This window comes from Hippocampus comes, unplaced genomic scaffold, assembly GCF_001891065.2.
Source record: "Hippocampus comes isolate QL1 unplaced genomic scaffold, H_comes_QL1_v1.1 scaffold276, whole genome shotgun sequence".
Classification (NCBI taxonomy): Eukaryota; Metazoa; Chordata; class Actinopteri; order Syngnathiformes; family Syngnathidae; genus Hippocampus; species Hippocampus comes.
Genome location: NW_017805074.1, coordinates 30790 through 50674, shown reverse-complemented (window position 1 = coordinate 50674; position 19885 = coordinate 30790). Strand labels below are relative to the sequence as shown.

The window sequence follows — 19885 nt, the reverse complement described above, 5'->3', positions numbered from 1 at the left end:
GTTCCCGCTGCCCCTTTCCCTTCCCTCTACGCTGATGTGTTCAGGGCTTCCAGAAAGTGCTTGCCGCTGCAGTAAGAAAAATAATCCACGGCGGTTGCATATTGCGATAATGAGAGAAGTGCTATGGGTGGCTGTACGCCACTCCACTGCCCCGATTCCCCTCAGCCATGTGCATGCGGATGTGTATTTGTACAAACCGCCTTCCATCTCATATTGGCTCTGCATGTGCAGCAGAGCATATGTCTGCATATTTATGTCTGTGCTACTAGTGGTGTTATTCTAGTTTTTGTGTGTCTATAGTGCTTCCCTGTTTTCTCTGCCTTACTATTTGGACAGATTTTTTTCCCCCCCTCTCCCTCTCTGCTCTACTCCGCAAATTACTGCCAACCCCTTCAGCTCTAATTATTTCTGTCAAGCCACTGGCACACAGGTCCACTTTCAAGCTGCCACTGTGGACTTCTTAAGTGTTGAGAGCAATCATAACGTTTTTCTTTATTTCTTCCATCTGCATTTTTTTTTCTTTTGTAGTTGTTCCTGTTGTATTTCATGCATCCCGTTGCTAGTCTATATGGGCCTTACTGATTGCCTGCCTGTGTTTGTCACTGACTGTAGGCAGCAATGAAAAGATGTTTTCCCCTTTTAGAGAAGACGTTGTTGTTGCACATTCTACTTTGGTCTGACACATTGGTGGGCTTTGTTTGCTCTCTCTCTCTCTCTCTCTCTCTCTCTCTCTCTCTCTCTCTCTCTCTCTCTCTCTCTCTCTCTCTCTCTCTCTCACCCAACTTTATTTTTGTATATTCTCCCCCAGTATCAATGTCAGGTAAAGCAGCCCAAACTGACTTCCCTCCAGAGAGAGGCCATGAAGGAGAAGGCAGCAGCATACCCGTCCAGGTGCAGTTCCCTGAAAGAAGTCTTTCCTATATGGACAGGTTGCTTCTCAAGAGGTACCGCAGGTACAGATTCGTTCACATGCAACACTTGAGTATTGTTTAGTATTTCAGTATCGGTGTTTTATTACGTTTTACAACATTTACTTCTACTATTAATACAATCCAGATGTAGTAGTGGTGTGCAAGATGATTCAATACATATCGCGATACAAGGGGTGCGATTTGATTCATCCAGTTCATTTTAGTCGAATAATTTGTTTTTGGTTCGATTCAGTGAGATGCGACTTAATGTGACCTGACTCAATTCAAGAGGGTATGATGTGATGAGTTGGTTTGTCGTCATTTTATATAAATGACCTGGTCAGTACTGTAAATGTGGCCTTCAAAGGTATATTCGTTTGGTTTATTTGGTCAAATCAAATCAGCAGTCAAAAGCACTAATAATAAATGATTGGCAGTACATATTGTTCGATATGAACGTCCTTGGAAAACGTACACTTCCCCTTTGGTTGTGCAACTGTGAACAGGTAAACTGCACGAACAGTGAAGGCGGCCAAACACTATGTCGAATGTCAGAATTCAAAGATCCATCAAGTGGACCAACATCAGTCAATGTGCAAGAACATATGACAAATGAACGTGATTAATGTTGTGTAACAAAAATATGTCTGAGTGTTAGATTCAACACGTGATTGAAAATAAATCTTACAACAATTTAATTCTTGAATAGTTGTGATTTTACTTTATATTCCTACACTTTTTTTTCCAAGCCTAGATGTTCATTATATGTTCACGAATATGTCTCCTTAAAAATGAGTCCATACCCGAATTGTCTTGATCACATTTTTTTATATTTGAGGTGTGTACTGACTTTTGGGGGCTGCTTTTACTGTTGCACTCATGCATTTACAGTTTTTTGTTTTTTTTTAAATATTAACATCCTGCCTTGCCAATGCTTCTCTTTCTGCCTCTCAGTCTCCACATGCCGTTAGCTCACAAGGCATTCTCTCAGCACACGTTGTGCTATTGACTTCACGAGAGCTCGGCTTCCGCAGATCCCCGTAATTATAGCTCTTTATTTAAGCGCCACCTCTCGGACTGAGTAGCCCACCGGAGACTGGGCTAGAGGGGATGAGCGCTAGAGTGCACTTTTAGGTCCCACTGACCACCTGAGCAGGACCGCTTGAAGTCCCCCGCCGCAGCAGCCTTTGAGTGAGGAACAGAGCAGGGAGCCAATCTAAGTGCAATAAGCCTGAAGCCATGTTGGTGGCAGAGCTTAATGAAGAGACAGAGGGACCGGCTGGCTGGTGGAAAGAAAGAGTGAGACGCTGAATTTTAACACGTATCTAAGAGTGAAGGTTGGAGTGTGAGCTGTTTTATCGAACTCACCGAGGAAAGAGGTGTATTGAAGTCGTAAACATCACCGGTCCTGTGACTCGAGGGGTTGTCAGGACAATGACCTGAATTCTCCGGGAGCACCTCCTTCCATCAAAGTCAAAGTCAAAGTATCTGTGATTAAGGCACTGAGCCCTTTGAGAAAATCTGTACAGCGAAAAGTTGATAACTTGACTTTATTACCCGTGCCAATGAGATCATGGATCATCACCTTTTCTTTGTTAGCATAACACACACTAGAAACGATTAAACCAATTTCTAGAGAATATTGTGCAGAGCGGGTTGAAGGTACAGAAAAAAAACCCCCTGCACAATATATAGTTGGATTGTTTTGGTGCAAAATGCACTTCACACAGGTTATAGTGTGGTGCCATTATTTCAAAGATCTGCTTTCAGCTTTCACAACCTGCAGTTTTGCAAAACCCGTCTCAATCCAATGATCGTCACAGACCCTTGTAGCCTGCAGACCCCATGAAGAAATTAATCAGAGTCTCATGTAAAATTCTACAACCTAGCTGGATCATAAATCAGAGGTGACCTTGGAAGGATCTCGTTTTCACATTTCATCCTCTTCCACTGCTGCTTCTTGACACCTCCGGGAAAGATCTATATTTGTAGACACTGCAGTTGCGCTCGACATTAAAACTGCCACATTCTGATTTTTTGGTGCTAGTGCCACCCTCGGTTATCTTGTCCGGCCAATTTGGTGGATAGTTTCCACCATGCCAAATGTTCCGGCGGACCATGGGCATGCTCTTTTACATGACCTCAGTAGACTTGACAATTTGGTGGCTGAAAATTGACTAAATCGTGAACTTCTCTTGCTGTAGCAAGCCTAGACAGAACCAGAGTATTCACGGACAGTCGGAAGTAAAAAGCATTTGACCTTCAAATATCAGCTTTGATTCCCAGCGCATTATTCAAAACTGCACCACTGTTAACGTCAATGTCACGTTTTGGATACAAACATTTAGTTCGTGTAAGAGATTGAGGAAAAAAACTATTGTAACTATGGTCAATATGTGCACACTCGATGAAGAATTCCACTGATCTTGGAGGCATTAAATGTTCCCCTATTAGTGTTTATTACATTTGAAATGAGCTGCAGTCAATGAGCAGAAGTCATTATAAACACTCCTCGGGGGAGTTTTGCTGTAAACAAACAGCGCATGCAGTGAAACACATTCTGAATGTCAAATGAGCAGTGGCCAATATGGAAAACATAAACAAACAAACAAACAAAAATGATGTCACTCTGACCTCCATCATGTGTTGACCATGGTTATTATTCTTGACGAAAACTAGAGAAATAAACAAAGCTAAAAAAAACATTTTCATGAACAAAATAAAATGAAAATGAACATGCTTTAAAAAAAACAAAAAACTTATTGGAACTACCTTATACATTTGCAAAACTAATGAAAACTAATTAATTCTCACCTGGTTTCTGAATCTGAGCCGTGATTGGTTATTACCTGAGCCCTGAGCAACTGTGATGTTATTTTCAGTTCAAAAAAAGTGGCAAAATGGCCGTGCCCTGAGATGGCGAACAACAGGTAGATTTGGATGCTTAACTCATATTGCACAAATGCAATATTCATCAGAATGCAATCAGAATGCAAATGTGGGGGTTGTCTTCCCCTTTAAGTCTATGGACTATATTTGATCTCTACATGTTTGTTTTTAAAATGGTTTTAAAATAATCTTTTTGTTGAGTGTTTACTGCACAATACCTATGGTGAAATTTTGTACTTTTTAAATCTTGCACACAATATATACACACACACGCGCGCTCGCACACAAACCTAAAGCTAATACTAAAGCTAATAAAAACTAAACTAAAATCAAGCATTTTCAAGAAAAAAAAACTTTAAAAAAACAAACAAAATAAAAATTAACAATCATGAAAATTGAAAAGGGAGCCATTCACGATGCCGTCCTGCACTACAGTCACAATCATGTACGGTTTTCTTTTCTTTCTTTCTCTGACATTTTCAAACGATTCACATCGAAAGAGAATGTTCTGAGAGTACAGGATTGACTTTGTATCAAACACTTTTCAAACAATGGGTCTGATTTGTATGCCGACGGTAATAATTGATATGGCATTGCTTGGATGGTAATTCGAAGACTCCTGTGACTTTAGGGAAATGCAAAATTAGAAGATGCTGATAAGCTATTCCTTCCAACAGTTACAACTTTTATAATGCATAATAATTACAACGTGTTTGCCAGTGTCTCATCTCCTGTCTTTGATTTTGAGAGAGTGGGTGGCCATGAATAATTAATTGTGTTGGCATGACATCCTGTGGGGAACACTTTTTTTTTTTCCACAGTCATTTTTACTGAGCTGTCAGGTAGTCCCACATGATGATGAGATGGAGGGATTGTTCGCGGCAGTCTTTAGTCAATGTCAGTGATGAGGGCTGTGGGACAGATGGGGGAAACTTGCAGCGACTGAAACATAGATCAAACAGTGTTTGATTTTTACTGATCGTGCACAGTTTATGTCAGGGTTGTAGTGGCCATTTGCAATTCGGGAAAACCTCCGTACGGCTGGTGCATTCTGGAAAAGGTTTCGTGCACGTCGGCCACTGTCGCAGGCGTGCTGGAGCCTATCCCAGCTGTCTTTGGGCAGTAGGCGGGGGACACCCTGAACCGGTTGCCAGCCAATCGCAGGGCACACATAGACAAACAACCATTAGTGCTCACACTCACACCTCGGGACAATTTTGAGCGTTCAATCAGCCTGCCATGCATGTTTTTGGAATGTGGGAGGAAACGGAATACCCAGAGAAAACCCACGCAGGCACCGGGAGAACATGCAAAGTCCACAAAGGAAAGCCGGAGCCGGAATCAAACCCTTCACCTCTGCACTGTGAAGCCGGCGTGCTAACCAGTTGTCAACCGTGCCACCTCCCAATAATATGAATGAATATTTATCCAGTTTATTTTAGCAAATAAATCCTCACACCAAAACTTCTGGTGCTCCTTTGAGAACCACACTAAAATTATTTTGTGCACCCATGATTATAAGATTGATTTTTTTTTTCTAAAATTACAATGGAATGTCCAAACAATTTAAATACCTTCTTTTCTTAACACGTTTCAAGAAATGTTTTCAATAACTTTGTGGAAGCTGTTCTTGTGTTCAAATAAAAATCATGTGATCGTAGACGTAATGAGCAAATTTTCTTTGCTTTGCACACAGTGCTGGCCAATTAGAGTAAGTCATCACACTCCACCGCTGAAAGTCCAAACATTTTAACGTCAGCCACACGGCCACAGAGGTCTTCTTCCTCTCCCACAATCCACACATCAAAACCCCACTGTGGTTCCCCACAAATCTTACACTTGCCATCATTTCCACATCATCAAGCCGAGATCGCAAACATTTCCCAAACTCCTCTTTCATCTTCTCCTGATCTCTCTATTTATGCTAGTGTTAGATCCCCAATCCTGGATGTGCATTTCTCTCCCTTTCCACCATCATCCTCTTTCAGGTCGACTTGCACAGGTTCACTAAGCACAGCCTCGCTCCCCTTAAGATTGCCAATCAAACCCACCTCTCCGATTAGAACAGTTACAATCATCCCAGTTGCTCCCAGAACCTCATCTCATCACTGAAGCTTTCAATTTCCCAATCACCACCTAACAATCTCCAATCTCCAAACCAATCCTCCCAAAAGTCTCCTGGTCAATAATTGACTTCAATCTTCTTTATCACCACTTTCTTGCAGCACAAATCCACCTACAAGGAACCTTAAAACGTTTACGGTCTCATGCACCTCTTTATAGCAAGGTGCCCATTGAATCCACGTGGATCAAGCTCATCTTTCAAATAGGAGCATAATACAGGTTTTATGGTCTCCACGCCTCTGAAGTGTTCAGTCACTTCCACGACATCTGGTGAATGGTACCAAAGATCCTGTGTGGGTGTTGTCAGGATGGAAGACATATCAACAGGTATGTTAAATGTTTGATATCCTTGGCACTCATGGAAAGCATGAGTATTTCTACTGCGCACGTGTAATTTTTTATTTTCTCATGAGCTCGTGCGACATGAGCCTTATTTTTTCCATCAAGGCAGCGAAGACGAAAATGTCCAGTGATTTGGCCCAATATGAATACAGCTCTTCAAAGTGTATTATAAATATCAATATTTAACAGGTGGCAGAGAAGAAGAAAATGTTTATGTTCACATTCTCAGTGATGAATGAAATTCTAAAAATAGAAAACCCTACGATTGGCTGGCAATCCGTTCAGGATGTACCCCGCCTGTTGCCCGAAGACGGCTGGGATAGGCTCCAGCACCCCCCACGACACTTGTGAGGATAAAGCGGATCAGAAAATGGATGGATAGAAATAGAAAAATATGCCTCTGAAGCAAGACTGACGAGCACAAAGACGAAAGTGCAGTCATGGAAGAAAAACAGTACTGTACTTTTCGAAAAAATTGTTTTCATTATCGAAAAATTGCTTTCATTATCGAAAAATTGTTTCCATTTAACCATTATGACCTTTCATACTTCCTCAATGCTGCGCTCAACTGTATTTATAGAGCACTTTGACATGAAGTGCAGCTGCAACAATGCGCTGCACATACGATAAGAGTGAACGTTAAAACGCAAACTACAAGAAAGAAAATAATTTCATAATAACATCAAACAAGTAAATGAGTAAATATTTTCAGACCTGCCTTCACATTGGCATTTTAAAGAGGTCCACAATTTTATTCCATCTTGTTGAAAAGTCTAAACGTGTATACTTGTCCGTCGATGATTTTTTTTTTTCAATTAAGTCCTCTCTCTCTCTGATTCCACTTTATTGCCGAGTGTTATCCCCCTCCAAATGCCAAATCTCTCTGGGGTGCATTCCTCGCCAAGTGAATGCCGTGAGTTCCATGGAGACAAAAAGTTCCATTTCCTGCCAAAATTCTAAGCAAAAGTAAATGCTAGAGTGACAGCAGTTTAGCATGACACCCCAAAAAAAAAGTTAAAAACAAAGGAGACATTGGTGCTGTTGTAAACGGACTGCGGATTCACAGAGGCGCAGAACGAAAATCATGGGTGATGTCCGCCCCAAAAAATTGCAGGGCTGAAACTGTCATGTTTTGGTTTGCGACCAGCAGGTGGCACTGTAGGGCTCTCCCTGCAACTGCGCACCTGTTGGTCATTATGTAATTAGCTGTATAAAAGGACTCCCGCCCGACCACTCATTGTCGGGTCATTGTTTGTATGTTGCTTGGTTCCTGTCATGGTTGTGTTCTAGTGTTTTGCTTCAGTCATGGTTTTGGTTCAGTCACTTTGGATTCCTTGTGTTCTTAGAACTTTGTTTGCTTAGAATTTAGTTTTCTCTGTGTTTTTAATCTTGTTTTGCTTCAGTCATGGTTTTGGTTTGGTACTTTGGCTTCCTGGTGTTCTTCGAACTTTGTTTGCTTAGAATTTAGTTTTCTCTGTTTTTTTAATTTTATCAATACAACTCATCAAGTTAACTCTGCTCCTCCCTCCTGCCTGCTTTTTGGGTTCCTCCACCACCGTGCAACGTGACAAAAACTGTGTAAATACTGACAAAAATAGGCAAAAACCTCCTGCCTGCTTTTTGGGGTCCTCCACCACCGCGCAACGTGACAAAAACTGTGTAAATAGTGACAAAAGTAGGCAAAACCAAATGCTAAAAGAGAGGAAATGTATGAATAAAAGAGAAAGTTAGGGCAGCTGTTTGGAACAGGTTCACTGACTGACAAGCACCTGTTTATTTTGAGGGTTTTTTTTTTTTTTCCTTTGCATCAAATAGGTTGATTTCACACAAATTTATGTGTGTGACTTTTCATACCAAAACCGGCTACTGTTTTTGTTGTTGTGACTTTGCGGTCACCCAACCTCGGGTCACCAAGTGAGTCGCTTGCATGACTTGTTTGTCACAATTTAAACCATCTTTTTTTCCCGGGTTTGGGACCGGCAGTGGCTGAGTATCGGGGCACTGAAATTCTTAGCATGGAACGGAAGCTAATTCAAAGATTGGCTAAATTCTGGTTCAGCTGAAAAGAAGAAAAAAAAAACTCATTATTTGTCATGTATACACACATAGCCACAACATTTGAACCATCGCAGTCGGGGACACGGCAAACGTATTGTACGCTGTGAGTGGCACACTCTGGAGCAGGGGGATGTTTCAGAGCCCGGGGAGCGGTTCGGGTATCAGTGTCTTGCCGAAAGACACCACGGCTGTGTGGACCCAAGTGCTCTTGAATCGGGTCAGGCGATTGTGATCCAATATACCAGGACTATGATGTAAAATTTTTTGTGCTGCAAGTGATTCGATTTTGAAAATTGCCTCCCATGTCCAACTTTTTGCCTGAAGATGCTTTCCAATTTGCAAGCATTTCTCATATCACAAAGGCCTCCTAATAGGATTTAGAGCAAATATGTAAGAATGCGCAGCTTACAAGAGAGATGAAAATGAGTTTTAAACCCAGAGGAGTGCCGCTTGTGTGCTCGAAAACGAGAGAAGAGGGACAATGCTTCTCGATCCAAGGGGAGATTTCCTCAGATGTCTCCTTTATTTTCAGCATCCATTCATCTTCTGAACTGCCGGTCCTATTTTTGTGTTGATTTAACACTGTATGTCAACGTTTTCAAATTGTGGTTGGATGCAAAGACCGACTTGTGACTCCCCCCGACTCCCATTAAGGAATGCTGTTCAGTTTCTATCGAATTTAATACATCTCATATAACTGAAACTGGTGTTGTTTGTTGATTATACCAAATATTTTCTGGTTTGGTAGAAACACACTGTCATAAAACTTAAATGAAACAAAAATAATGTTGTTTGGGTATTGCAGATCAAATCTACAAATACAAATCAAGATTGATGGAGTATGGATTCAGATTGACAGGGTTCCAGAACATAAATTCATAGGTGTTATCATATTAGCAGTACATTATGAGTGTGCACGTGACATCTTATGGTCACCCCTTCCTAAGTCATTGTGTCAGCTTGGCTACACCACTGAAAAATTCGCCTTTCCGCCCCATGACGGACCATGTGCGCCTGTGGTCTGAAAATCCGTTTTTCAGTGAGAATGAATTCTCGCAGATTTCCATGCAAGTGAATTATTTATTTTATTTAATCTTTTTGAGAATTGCTTTTTTCAAACACTGGTTGACCGCCCCTGCTCCAAACGGTGTCAAAGATTTTCGCTATTGATGGGAATAGTATATATTTTACTGTTGGAAATGAGGGTCCTCTGTGGACTTAAAAAAAAAAAAAAGACAGATACAGAAGCAGGCTTACAGCCATTAAAAATAGCAATTGCTCGTGGAAATGGGTCATATATATATATATATACCTTTAACAAAAAAAAAAATCAAGCTTTAGTATGCCGACACAATCTCAGTTGTGCATGTTTTTGTTTTAGGTTGGGTAATACTGGTGTTATTTGTAAATCACAACCCGCCTCATAATATTCCGATTAAATCAGACCATGCATTAACATTTATTGAGCCACATGACGCTCATTCTGGTTTACTCGCCTGCTCGAGGCTGTGATATTACCAGCAGTTCTTAAATGCGCATACTGTTGCAATTTAATCTCATTCATTTATTTTTTTTCGTTTTTAATTTCCTACTATGCTTCCATAGCAAATGTCCTGTGGGCGGGGGGGGGGGGGGGGGGGGGGGGGGGTGATGTTCCCATCAACATTCTGGTCCATCAACCTTTTACTATAAGTGTGTCCGTGTCAAGTCTGTGAGGTTGACAACGAGTTACTCCACAAGTCTCCTTGTCTCAGCGGGCAGTCAGCACTTCGTCAAATACAGCACGGTCTATGCCACAATCGTTAAAGCTCCTACTTTAATGAGAGGGAGATGGATGGAGATGGGTGGGAGTGGGGTTTGGGAGGGAGCAGGAGGTTGAAAAGGGGATCACCTTGACAACACTTCACACTCATTTAAGTCCCTCGATCCTTCCATCTGCCCTCACTGTCATTTTTTTTTTTTTTTTCACGGCAAGACTGTGATCCAACCGCGTTTATACGCTCCACCAAGCAGTCAATCAGAAAATGAGGTTGTTAGTGTGTAATCGATGTCAGCCATACATTCACACAGACACAAAACATCACTTTAAACGGTTCCGTTTTCTTTTGGTGTCATTGATTTTAACAGGCAATTGATTTGAACAAATTATTCACATCCACCTCAGAGCGCAGATGTTGTGGGGTTCGGACTCCGGCCTTCTCGTGTGGGGTTTGCATGTTCTCCCTGTGCCTGGGTGGGTTTTCTCCGGGCACTAAGGTTTCATCCCACGTTCTAAAAACATACATGGTAGGTTGATGGAACAGTCGAAATTATCCATTGCTGTGACTGTGAGTGTGAATGGTTGTTCGTCTTGTGCCCTGCGATTGGCTGGCGACCATTTCAGGGGGTACCCCGCCAACTCCCAAAAGACAGCTGGGATAGGCTCCAGCACACTTGCAACCCTCATGAGGACAAGTTTCAGGAAATGGATGGCTGGATATTCAATTAATTAACCGAAATGGAACCGTTTCAAGGGACCCAGCATGATGTGCAACACATGGGTGGCATCTTTGTTATGGTGCAGATACTCTGTAGTGAACATTTAAATGAATCAATTATTATACATTTACGTACTAATCAATACCTAAGGCCACTTTTGGAACGGAGAGTGATAAAAGAAAATTAAAGAAAAAAAAAACGTCAAGTTGGAGCTCTTTAAAAATGCTCTGATATATGCCGTCTATATCCTCAACTCTTCTCTGTTCACATCCTTGAGGATTTTCCTCTTTTCTCTCTCCTCAATTCAGACAACTCTGTATAAATAAGCCATGGTTCTCTGTAGTTTTCTTTTGAACCTCACGGTTATTCCCACTTTGGAAATTTATGTTCATGTTCCAAAACACACAGGGATGTGTGGAAGTGCATACTAATGGAGGACAGCTTGACTCAGTGAGGCTACTATAAATTGTGCCAACAGGGGGTAGCAGAGAGCACTTTTTGCCACCACGAGTGGCATGTCATGCGCCCTGGCAGGCTGTCAACTTACTGAAACCTATTTAAGTAGCAGGTGAGACCAATAGCACTTGGCACAACAAATGTAAACATGAAGCACGCAAGTGATTTTAACTTCTCACTCGCTTTGGCAATGAAAACTTTTAATGGAGGCCTTTTGGAGAGATAAGATTCGTTATCTGGTTCTGCACTCTAAATGTGTCACTAAGCTAAATTAGTGACTAATCTTTAGCTCGCCATGTCTGCGTTGTAACTGATTGAACCTATCTGTATGCGCATTTCCCAATCCTGCGCGTCGCTTAGTTTGACTGTGCAGGTGGTGCTGTATCACAAAGTGGAGGTTCTGTGCCAGTTGACAGGCAGAAGCGGGATCTGTAGGGAATGAAAGAAAGAAGGAGCTGAGCCGGAAGGCGAAGCTCTTTATTTCCTGGTTGAACTATCGACAGTACGTTCATACCCTCAACTACGGTCATGAGCTGTGGGTCGTGAGCAAAATAACAAGATCCCAGATACAAGCGTCGGAAGTGAGTTTCCTCCGCAGGGTATCCGTGCGCTCCCTTCAAGATACGATGAGAAGCCTGGTCATCCGGGAGGGATGACCAGGCTCATGTAAAATTCTAGCCGCTGCTCCTCCACGTTGAGAGGAGCCAGATGAGTTGGCTTGGGCATCTGGTTAGGTTGCCTCCTGAACGCGTCCCAGGTGAGGTGTACTGTGTATATCCCACTGGCCGGAACATACATGGCAATGGCGAGTGATGAAAAAAGCGGAAGGGGCGTGGCCTGGACGGGGCGTGGTTACTTACAAAAGTGGCACTAAACATGCTGAAGATGAAGTGTATTAAATTTACACAGTTTGAAAATTGAACAGAAAAAAATCCCAAGATCGCCACTATTCTTTCAAGTGAAAATTTGTGCAATTTTGCCTATGCATTCCTGGTGAGCACCAATATGTAACTCCAAATTTGCTGCTAAAAATAAAAACAAAAAAAGAAAACACTTCCCCTGCCATATTTAAGATTTGTTCATGACTTGTATTCATAAAGTGTTGTGTAAATGTGATAAAAAGCTGTTGATTCTTACCTCATACAGTGATAGTGAATATTATGCATACAATTTATTATGCATAACCGTGCTTTATTATCCAAGACAAAACGTGAATTATCAATATGAATATAAAACGCAAATAAAAACAAATAAATGTTATCATGCTGTTGCTACAAATGCATACCAAATAAAATTGAAAATATCATCCTCGTATATTTGAATAAAAAAGTATATACCTCGGAGTGCACCTGTCTATCGGCGAGGGGCGTCAGTGGAGCAGATTTCGTTGCTTGGTTCAGCCAAAGTAAGTACCCCAGCGCGTAACGTCTTTAGTTGTATCCGCTGACGAAGTTTGTTTGAAAAATGCCGATCCCAAAGAATAATTGCTCCGTCGAATGGCGATTTTGTCGGCATGTTTTTTCACTTTTGTTGCATGATCTGTCAGTGCCACGCATCCACGGGAGCCATAGTTAATTAAGTCACTACAATACACACAATAAGCTTTGCCTGCTACGTCAAAGCTTATTGTCCAAGAGCTTCTGTAACTTCGTCGAACTGGGAACCAATTTTAACCTTTACAGTGACTTTTCTGTCAAGCCAGTCCCATCGGAATTTATTCTTGACATTTGAGTCAATTTCTAGGATTAAAGACTCCTGATCTTTCGTCAAAATTTTCATAATTCCGCTCAAAACGATCCCAGAACAATGAATTTGCGAGACGAACAGGCCGCCATGAATCAGGTAAAGCAATATGTTACATGCAATTTGATTGGTCCAATCGCTTGTCGTTAACCAATCGCTGGGCCGTTTATAATCGAGCTAAGACTTCCGCAACAAATAATGCCTTCAGTGATCTGATTAGTTGAAGCTTTCATACACGTCCAATCGCAGGGCTGTTTACAAACGGAAAACGGAGAGACTGTTCGGGAGAGCTCGTGAAAACTCGACGATAAGGTACCTGACCGCCCCTAAAATTTTCTCAACGGATTTAGGCGATTCACAAAAATGATCAATTTAAGAAATAAAACGGCGGATTTCCGCGGATCCGCGGAAAATTGCCATGTATGCCGGAAGCCCCGGGGAAGACCCAGGACACCCTGGAGAAACTCATCCCGTCTGCCATAGGAACGCCTTGGGATCCCTCCGGTAGAGTTGGAAGAAGTGGCTGGGGAGCGGGAAGTGCAGACTGTCCTGATGATAGCACATGCTGAATAGTATCTCTCCTTGCATTTCATTGTCGACGTGAGTATTTAGTAAAAAGTATGTGTATATAAGTATGCCCCCTCCCTTTGGGGAAGTCACTGCCACTCTTGTTCTTCCAATATCCACGACAAAAGCATTTGCTTTGCTGTGATATTTTTGTTGCACTTTTGTGATCAGCTTTCTTGTTCCTGTTATTCACACCATGAGTCTCGTGTCATCCATGACATCGTCACCCTAACCGATTTGAACACTTCTTTACCATTACAGAAGTCAAGTTTGTGAGAGGGGGAAGTGGGGGGGGACAAAGCCGCTTTGTTGTGCTTCATCAATCTCGCTCTCGGTCTGTACTGTTGACTGTGTAATGGGTCATTAGCCACTTAAAGACTTCTGCTTTGACAGCTTGCTGTTGGCGAGGAGGCCTTAATATGCTGCTTAATGTGTGTGTGTGCGTGTTTGGCAGTTGTTGCTGTTTTGTGTGAATGCATGTAGCAGGCATAATCGGCGCTGGAGGCCTTAAGATGAGCAGAGTACTGTGAATATCACACTGAGACGTGTAATACCAGATTAACACATACCATACTGAGGGCTTCCTAAATAGCTCCTGACATCTTTTACACACACACGCACACATGCACACACACACACAAACAATGATAATGCTTCAATATCACGGCACAGATCTTATCTGTGTTGTTCCTGTTTTTCAGTATTTTTGGTTAGGGGGCTGAAGACAGGAACTAAGCCTCTAATTTCCTGTAACTAGCCTACAAAGGATGTGGTTTTAAAGTCCCATAATCATACAATTCAACGCTTTTCCTGGAAAAATATGTCGCAAAGAACCAACGTCAAGACTACAATCATGTATTAAAGTTTGACCAAGGTAAGATTTCCTGCAGGTGTACATACTCATGGTTGGATCGGTCTGATTATATTTTGCCGAACGCTATTTCTGGCTTTGGGGCGTGCGTGCACTTTCAGTAAGAATCCTGCACACTTTGATAAGTGAGGCCTCTGGTATCCAGGCATTTATCTATGCAGCTCTTGCATTTAAATATGAAAAGTAGATTTACAAGAAAAAACAAAAACAACAACAACAACAACCAAGGTGAGGCTTGAGACAGAAGTGCAGGTGACAGAAATATAAATGGTGATTACACTGTGACAATTTTTTTTACCTGGCAATGTGAAAAAAACAACAGCGATATTTTTCAAATCTGACCCCCAAGCCTCTTTCGTATGTGGATATAAATCAGATGTGTATCCTTCCGACTGCAGTCTGAATGCTCAGGTTGCGCTCATCTGACCCATTTGTCATCATAATGTGACAAACATCACAATTGTTTGATAAAACAGGCTGGCGCGAAAAGCAATGGCAGAACAGAAAACAATTCAGTGGTGAAAAGAAAATACTGGCTGAGTTGCAAAAAAAAAAAAAAAAAACCCTTGAAATTGCCCCAAAAAAAACGCATCAGGATGGGACCTACAGGAGAGGCCTTCATTCCTTCCGTGTTTTGTCCTCATGTGGGTCACTTCACATTGTATTTGTTTTTTTAAAGTGACAGAAAAAGCTCAGATTTGACAAAAAAAATCTGAATTGCAGTATGTGCACGTGTGTGTGTGTGTGTGTGTGTGTGTGTGTTTGTGTATGCGTGTTTGTGTGTACTGCATTCAAAATGAAAGAGGGTCACTTACTACTTCTGTCATCAGTTTGTTCTTAATAAGGTTAAGGTGGCACTGTATCAGGTCACATTGCTCATGTATACAAACACTGTCACACACTCACACACACACACGCGCGCACACGTCCCAGCACCGAGGTTACCTTTGAAGGTGATGAATTAGTTTAGAGGATGGTGCCCGTGCCAATGGCAGCTGCTGCCCCCTCTGTGTAGGTACTTGCAAGAGTGCAAAAAGATAAACACCAGGAACTCAAGCCAGTTTGTCATCTCAGTAGCAAATTATTCAGGCAGTCTCTTCCCTTTCTCTCCTCCTCGTGTTTTTGATCTTGGTGTGTGTGTGTGTGTGTGTTTGTGTGTGTGTGTGTGCCTGCTTGCTGCTGTTTAGCATTAGTCCTACAAGCCATTGCTTTTCAAATCTTGGCTATCCGTGTCCTCAGCCGAGTTCACCTGCCCCACCTCTTCCCTCACCAATGTATATTCGAAGACCACACGACAACAAACCAATAGCCAAAATTGTGCCTGCATTTAACATTCACATTTACAGCCAAAAGTGGATTGATTTGAGAGATATTATGGAATGCCTCCCGAAAAGAAAAGCGGGTTTTATTGCCAGTTTTAATCACTCACGGCCACTGGGACTCTAGTAAATCAGCTGCAATCATCACGAATCTGACTGTGAAAAGGCAGCTTCAGACAGACAATAAGGGAGAGACAGGGAAGGATGATCTTTGTCGGTGTCTACTGAGTTTATTACTTACGAAGAAAATGGCCTGATTGAACTGCTATGTCGATTTTAAAACACCACTTGGGAGGTTTGCATGCACTCACGCTCACTCGTATTCACACTCTCTCTACAGAGTTTGTGTGTAATTTCATTCAGCAGGCACCACCAATCAAAACTTTGGGCGATTATGCTATTGAATCTGTTCAAACTTTTGACTGGTACTGCATGGACTGAAGAAATCCAGAGTGCAAAGAAAACGTTCCCTCGTGGGGTGAATGAAGGGATTTCTTTTTGAAAAACGTTGTCATCTTCGATAACAAATAGCCTGAGGCCTCGTCTTTTGCACATTTACACAAGGGTCAAATACTCACGAGCATTTGGTCGTGGTGCATTCACACAGCTGCCTTTCAGACATTTTGCCGAGGATTGGTTCTTGGGCAAGGTCCTATTTGACCAGTGATCATTCTGGGGCGTCGTCTGCCTGTCACCTAAAGTCAACTGGTATAGATGACTCCTTTCCCTATTTGCGGTTGCCGTTTACGATGAGGTTTTTCTGGACAGATCCCAAACCTCCTGACTTCTCTATGCTTGGGAGCTGCACTGAGCTGGGCTGCCTTGCCCTCTACAGCTCCCTAAAAGGCTACGCAAAATGGAAATGAATGGCTGCATGGATGGGAACATGCACTACACACTGCTCAACATGAAATATTGATTGTGAAAGAGAACTCGAGGTTTTCTAAAAAGTATGTCGGGTGTACTCATTTATGTATCCCACCCGTCCATCCTGCCACCAAGGAAGTTGAAAATAGTAAAAAATAATGAGATATGTTGTCCGTCTGCCACATTCTTGAACACAGTACAACACTCAGACATTTAGACCAGACAGAAAAAGAGATTAGCGTAATTTGTATGACCACCGCAGAAAGTTGAACACATGTATAGCGATGGAGGAATGAAAAATTCTCAAAACACGAGGGTGTAAATGTCCTTTTATTTGCAGCCGCAGCAGCAAGTGAGAATGTGATCCAGTTCCATAGGAATGTGTTATTTGCCCCTCTGCTTTCCCGAACCGTGTGCCCATTCCTCGCTCGACATGACGATCCATTTCTGCAGCATTTCCCGCACTGATTTGCAACTTCCTAATTACGTTTCTGTCTTCCTCCTTAGTACTGCTTAGTACTTTTGTTATTTATTTATTTGTAGTCACTCCTTATGGTCTCCCCAGTGTTCCACACTAATTTCTCATTCAATCCCTCCATGTCCACCCCAGTTTCACGGCACGTCCCCGCGCCCTGTGTAAGCAACCCTGGACCGACTGACAAATCAATACATCACTGTAATCGATTCTGTCGTGTGCTGGGGTGTTTAATGAAAGCCCCTCCTTCCGCTTTCTCCCTTTTGCACTTGGGTTATAGCAAAGTCCACTTTAATGCGAATGGAGCAAAGGCATCCATGTGCAACAAAGCGCTACGTTTGGATGTGGGAGAGGGAGGGGTGGCTGACCGGCTAGTGAGGTCGATGTGATGGGTGGGGGATGGGGGGGGGCAGGTTGTATTGTTTCGGGTTTACCAGCACAGTTCCCATGGTGATGGATCGCTCAGTTGGTTAATTTGAAACAGTAAACTTTCAGTGTAAAAATGTTTAACCTTGGGAGAAAAGCACATCGTGCCAGATGTGACTTAAAAGTGTGTTTGTGTACGTTTACACTCACAGCTTCTCTTTGACAACATCAGTCTCGTCCTGCTGCTTGCAGTTTGATCAATTGCAGGATGTTCTCGCTTTGACCTACTCCCGCTGTGGAAAAGAGGGATGCAGACTTCACGAAGGACATCAAGAAAAAGTCAACCGCGAGTGAAAGAAATGTTCAAAAGAGACAATGGCTGACAAAAAAAAGACAACAAAAAGCATCCCTGTGTGTATAGTTATAGTATAAGTTACTGCGCAGCTAGTGTTTCAATATTAATTTAAAATTTCATACTGCGAGACAGATGCTATGCATTATCTCACCACTCCATCCATCCATTATTTGGACCGCTTATCCGCACGAGGGTTGTGGGCGTGCTGAAGCTTAATCTAGCCAGTAGGCTGGGTACACCCGAACCGGTTGCCAGCCAATCGCTGGGCACACTGAGACAAACAACCATTCACAATCACACTCACACTTAGCGACAACTTAAGAGTGTTTCAACAACATACGAGGCATGTTTTGGAATGTAGGAGGAAACCAGAGTACCCGTAGAAAACCCACACAGGCAGGCAGAGAACATGCACACGCCACAGCGGAAGGCCAAGGCCGGATTCGAACCCACGACCTCTGTACTGTGAGGCTTACGTGCTAACCAGTCGACTACTGTACCGCCTGCTTATATATCCACCCATCCATCCATTATACGAGGCATGTTTTGGAATGTAGGAGGAAACCAGAATACCCGTAGAAAACCCACACAGGCAGGCGGAGAACATACACACGCCACAGCGGAAGGCCGAGGCCGGATTCGAACCCACGACCTCTGTACTGTGAGGCCCACGTGCTAACCAGTCGACTACCGTGCCGCCTGCTTAAATATCCACCCATCCATCCATTGATAATTTCATTTCATGTCAAACAATGATTACAACATTACCCTAATGCCTTAAAAATGTTTGGATCGTGAAACAAATGCCAGACATTTGGCACATATATCCTGAACAAGCCTGAAAGGAATGCAAAATGCTGCGAACGGTGAATCGTGATTTCCAGCAGCCTGTAAAACATTAATGAATAACACGGGAATATTTGAGCTCATCCCTTTCCTCCCTTTCACTCTTCACACTTTGTGCTCTCTTTTCACAAGATTTGCTTCGTCCACTTTAATGAGAAACACCTGTTTAGAGCTCCTCATTAGGCATCCCTTGTCAGGCCCCTTTAGATTTGCGGCGCGTCTCACCTGCATTGAGTGCGTGCGTGTCTGCACTGGTTCAGTAATGAGCATCCCAGAAAAAACATTTTGCAAATGTAGGTGGTTGTGGGTCCTGCTAAATGTTTCATCGACTGTATTATGTGTTCTGCTTATCCTCCGCAGGATCGCAAGGGAACAGGATGTTATCAGAGCTGAAGTGGAGTCCAGCCTCCATACATCACAAGTAACTCGGAATCGTGTTGTATTTAAACCAGAAATGTATGGCTAAAGATGACTAGGATGTGTTCCATGGGGCCCCTTACTGCTATTTGGGAGACAGTGTACTACTATATGTTACGTAAAAGTTATTTGACAAAAAAATTCCAACAAGTTCAACTCAAATCAAACTTAGAATGAATGGCAGAACTTTCAGGAAATGCCATTTTAAGCCCATGTTGAGATCTCAAGTATTGTGACACTCGAGATGTGTTATTGTGTGTGTGTGTGTGTGTGTGTGTGTGTGTGTGTGTGTGTGTGTTTGGGGGGCAGAAATGACCACGACACCTAACAATGAATCAACAGTACCTTGCCATTGTGATGCTTCAAGCAGGGCGCTCACAGACGGAAGTGGCCGCTGAGCTTCGAGTGTCACAAAGTGTCATTAGCAATTTTATTAGTTGCAACAGAGATACCGAGAGACTGGAAGAGTCACAGAAAGGACGTTCCTCGTGTCACGATTCGTGTTTGTTATGATGTGATGACAATACCACAGTTTTCATGCAGGTCATATCATATTATTTTGTTGTATTCATCCGGCCGGTCCCTGAAAATATTGTCTGACATTAAACCGGACCGTGGGGCAAAAAAGGTTGGGGACCGCTGTGTTAGGGTGCTTGTGAGTGTATTTTTGTACTGCAATTGTTGGGGCTCAACACACGGCTAGGCAGTTGGCGGCTCACGTTTTATTCAAGCTCCATATAAAAGCTTAAGCTACTTTTATTCCTTCCGCGGAAAAAAGGGAGAATGTCAGCACATAATTAA

General features: G+C 42.6%; 1 protein-coding gene across 4 annotated transcripts in view; it reads left to right on the top strand.

Moving 5' to 3' along the window:
* zbbx (zinc finger, B-box domain containing) overlaps positions 1–19148 on the top strand; it is a 32198-nt gene extending 13050 nt beyond the window's left edge. For 2 of the 4 annotated variants that reach the window (XM_019864842.1, XM_019864843.1), the window contains exons 8-9: positions 809–953; positions 19028–19148. In XM_019864842.1, coding sequence (XP_019720401.1) covers positions 809–953; positions 19028–19133 — 251 coding nt within the window. In that variant the 3' untranslated portion in view covers positions 19134–19148. Of the gene's footprint in view, positions 1–808; positions 954–1417; positions 1614–6025; positions 6101–19027 lie in introns of those variants that run through there. The other 2 variants (XM_019864844.1, XM_019864845.1) reach the window with 2 other exon arrangements.
* Positions 19149–19885: the final 737 nt, after the last annotated feature.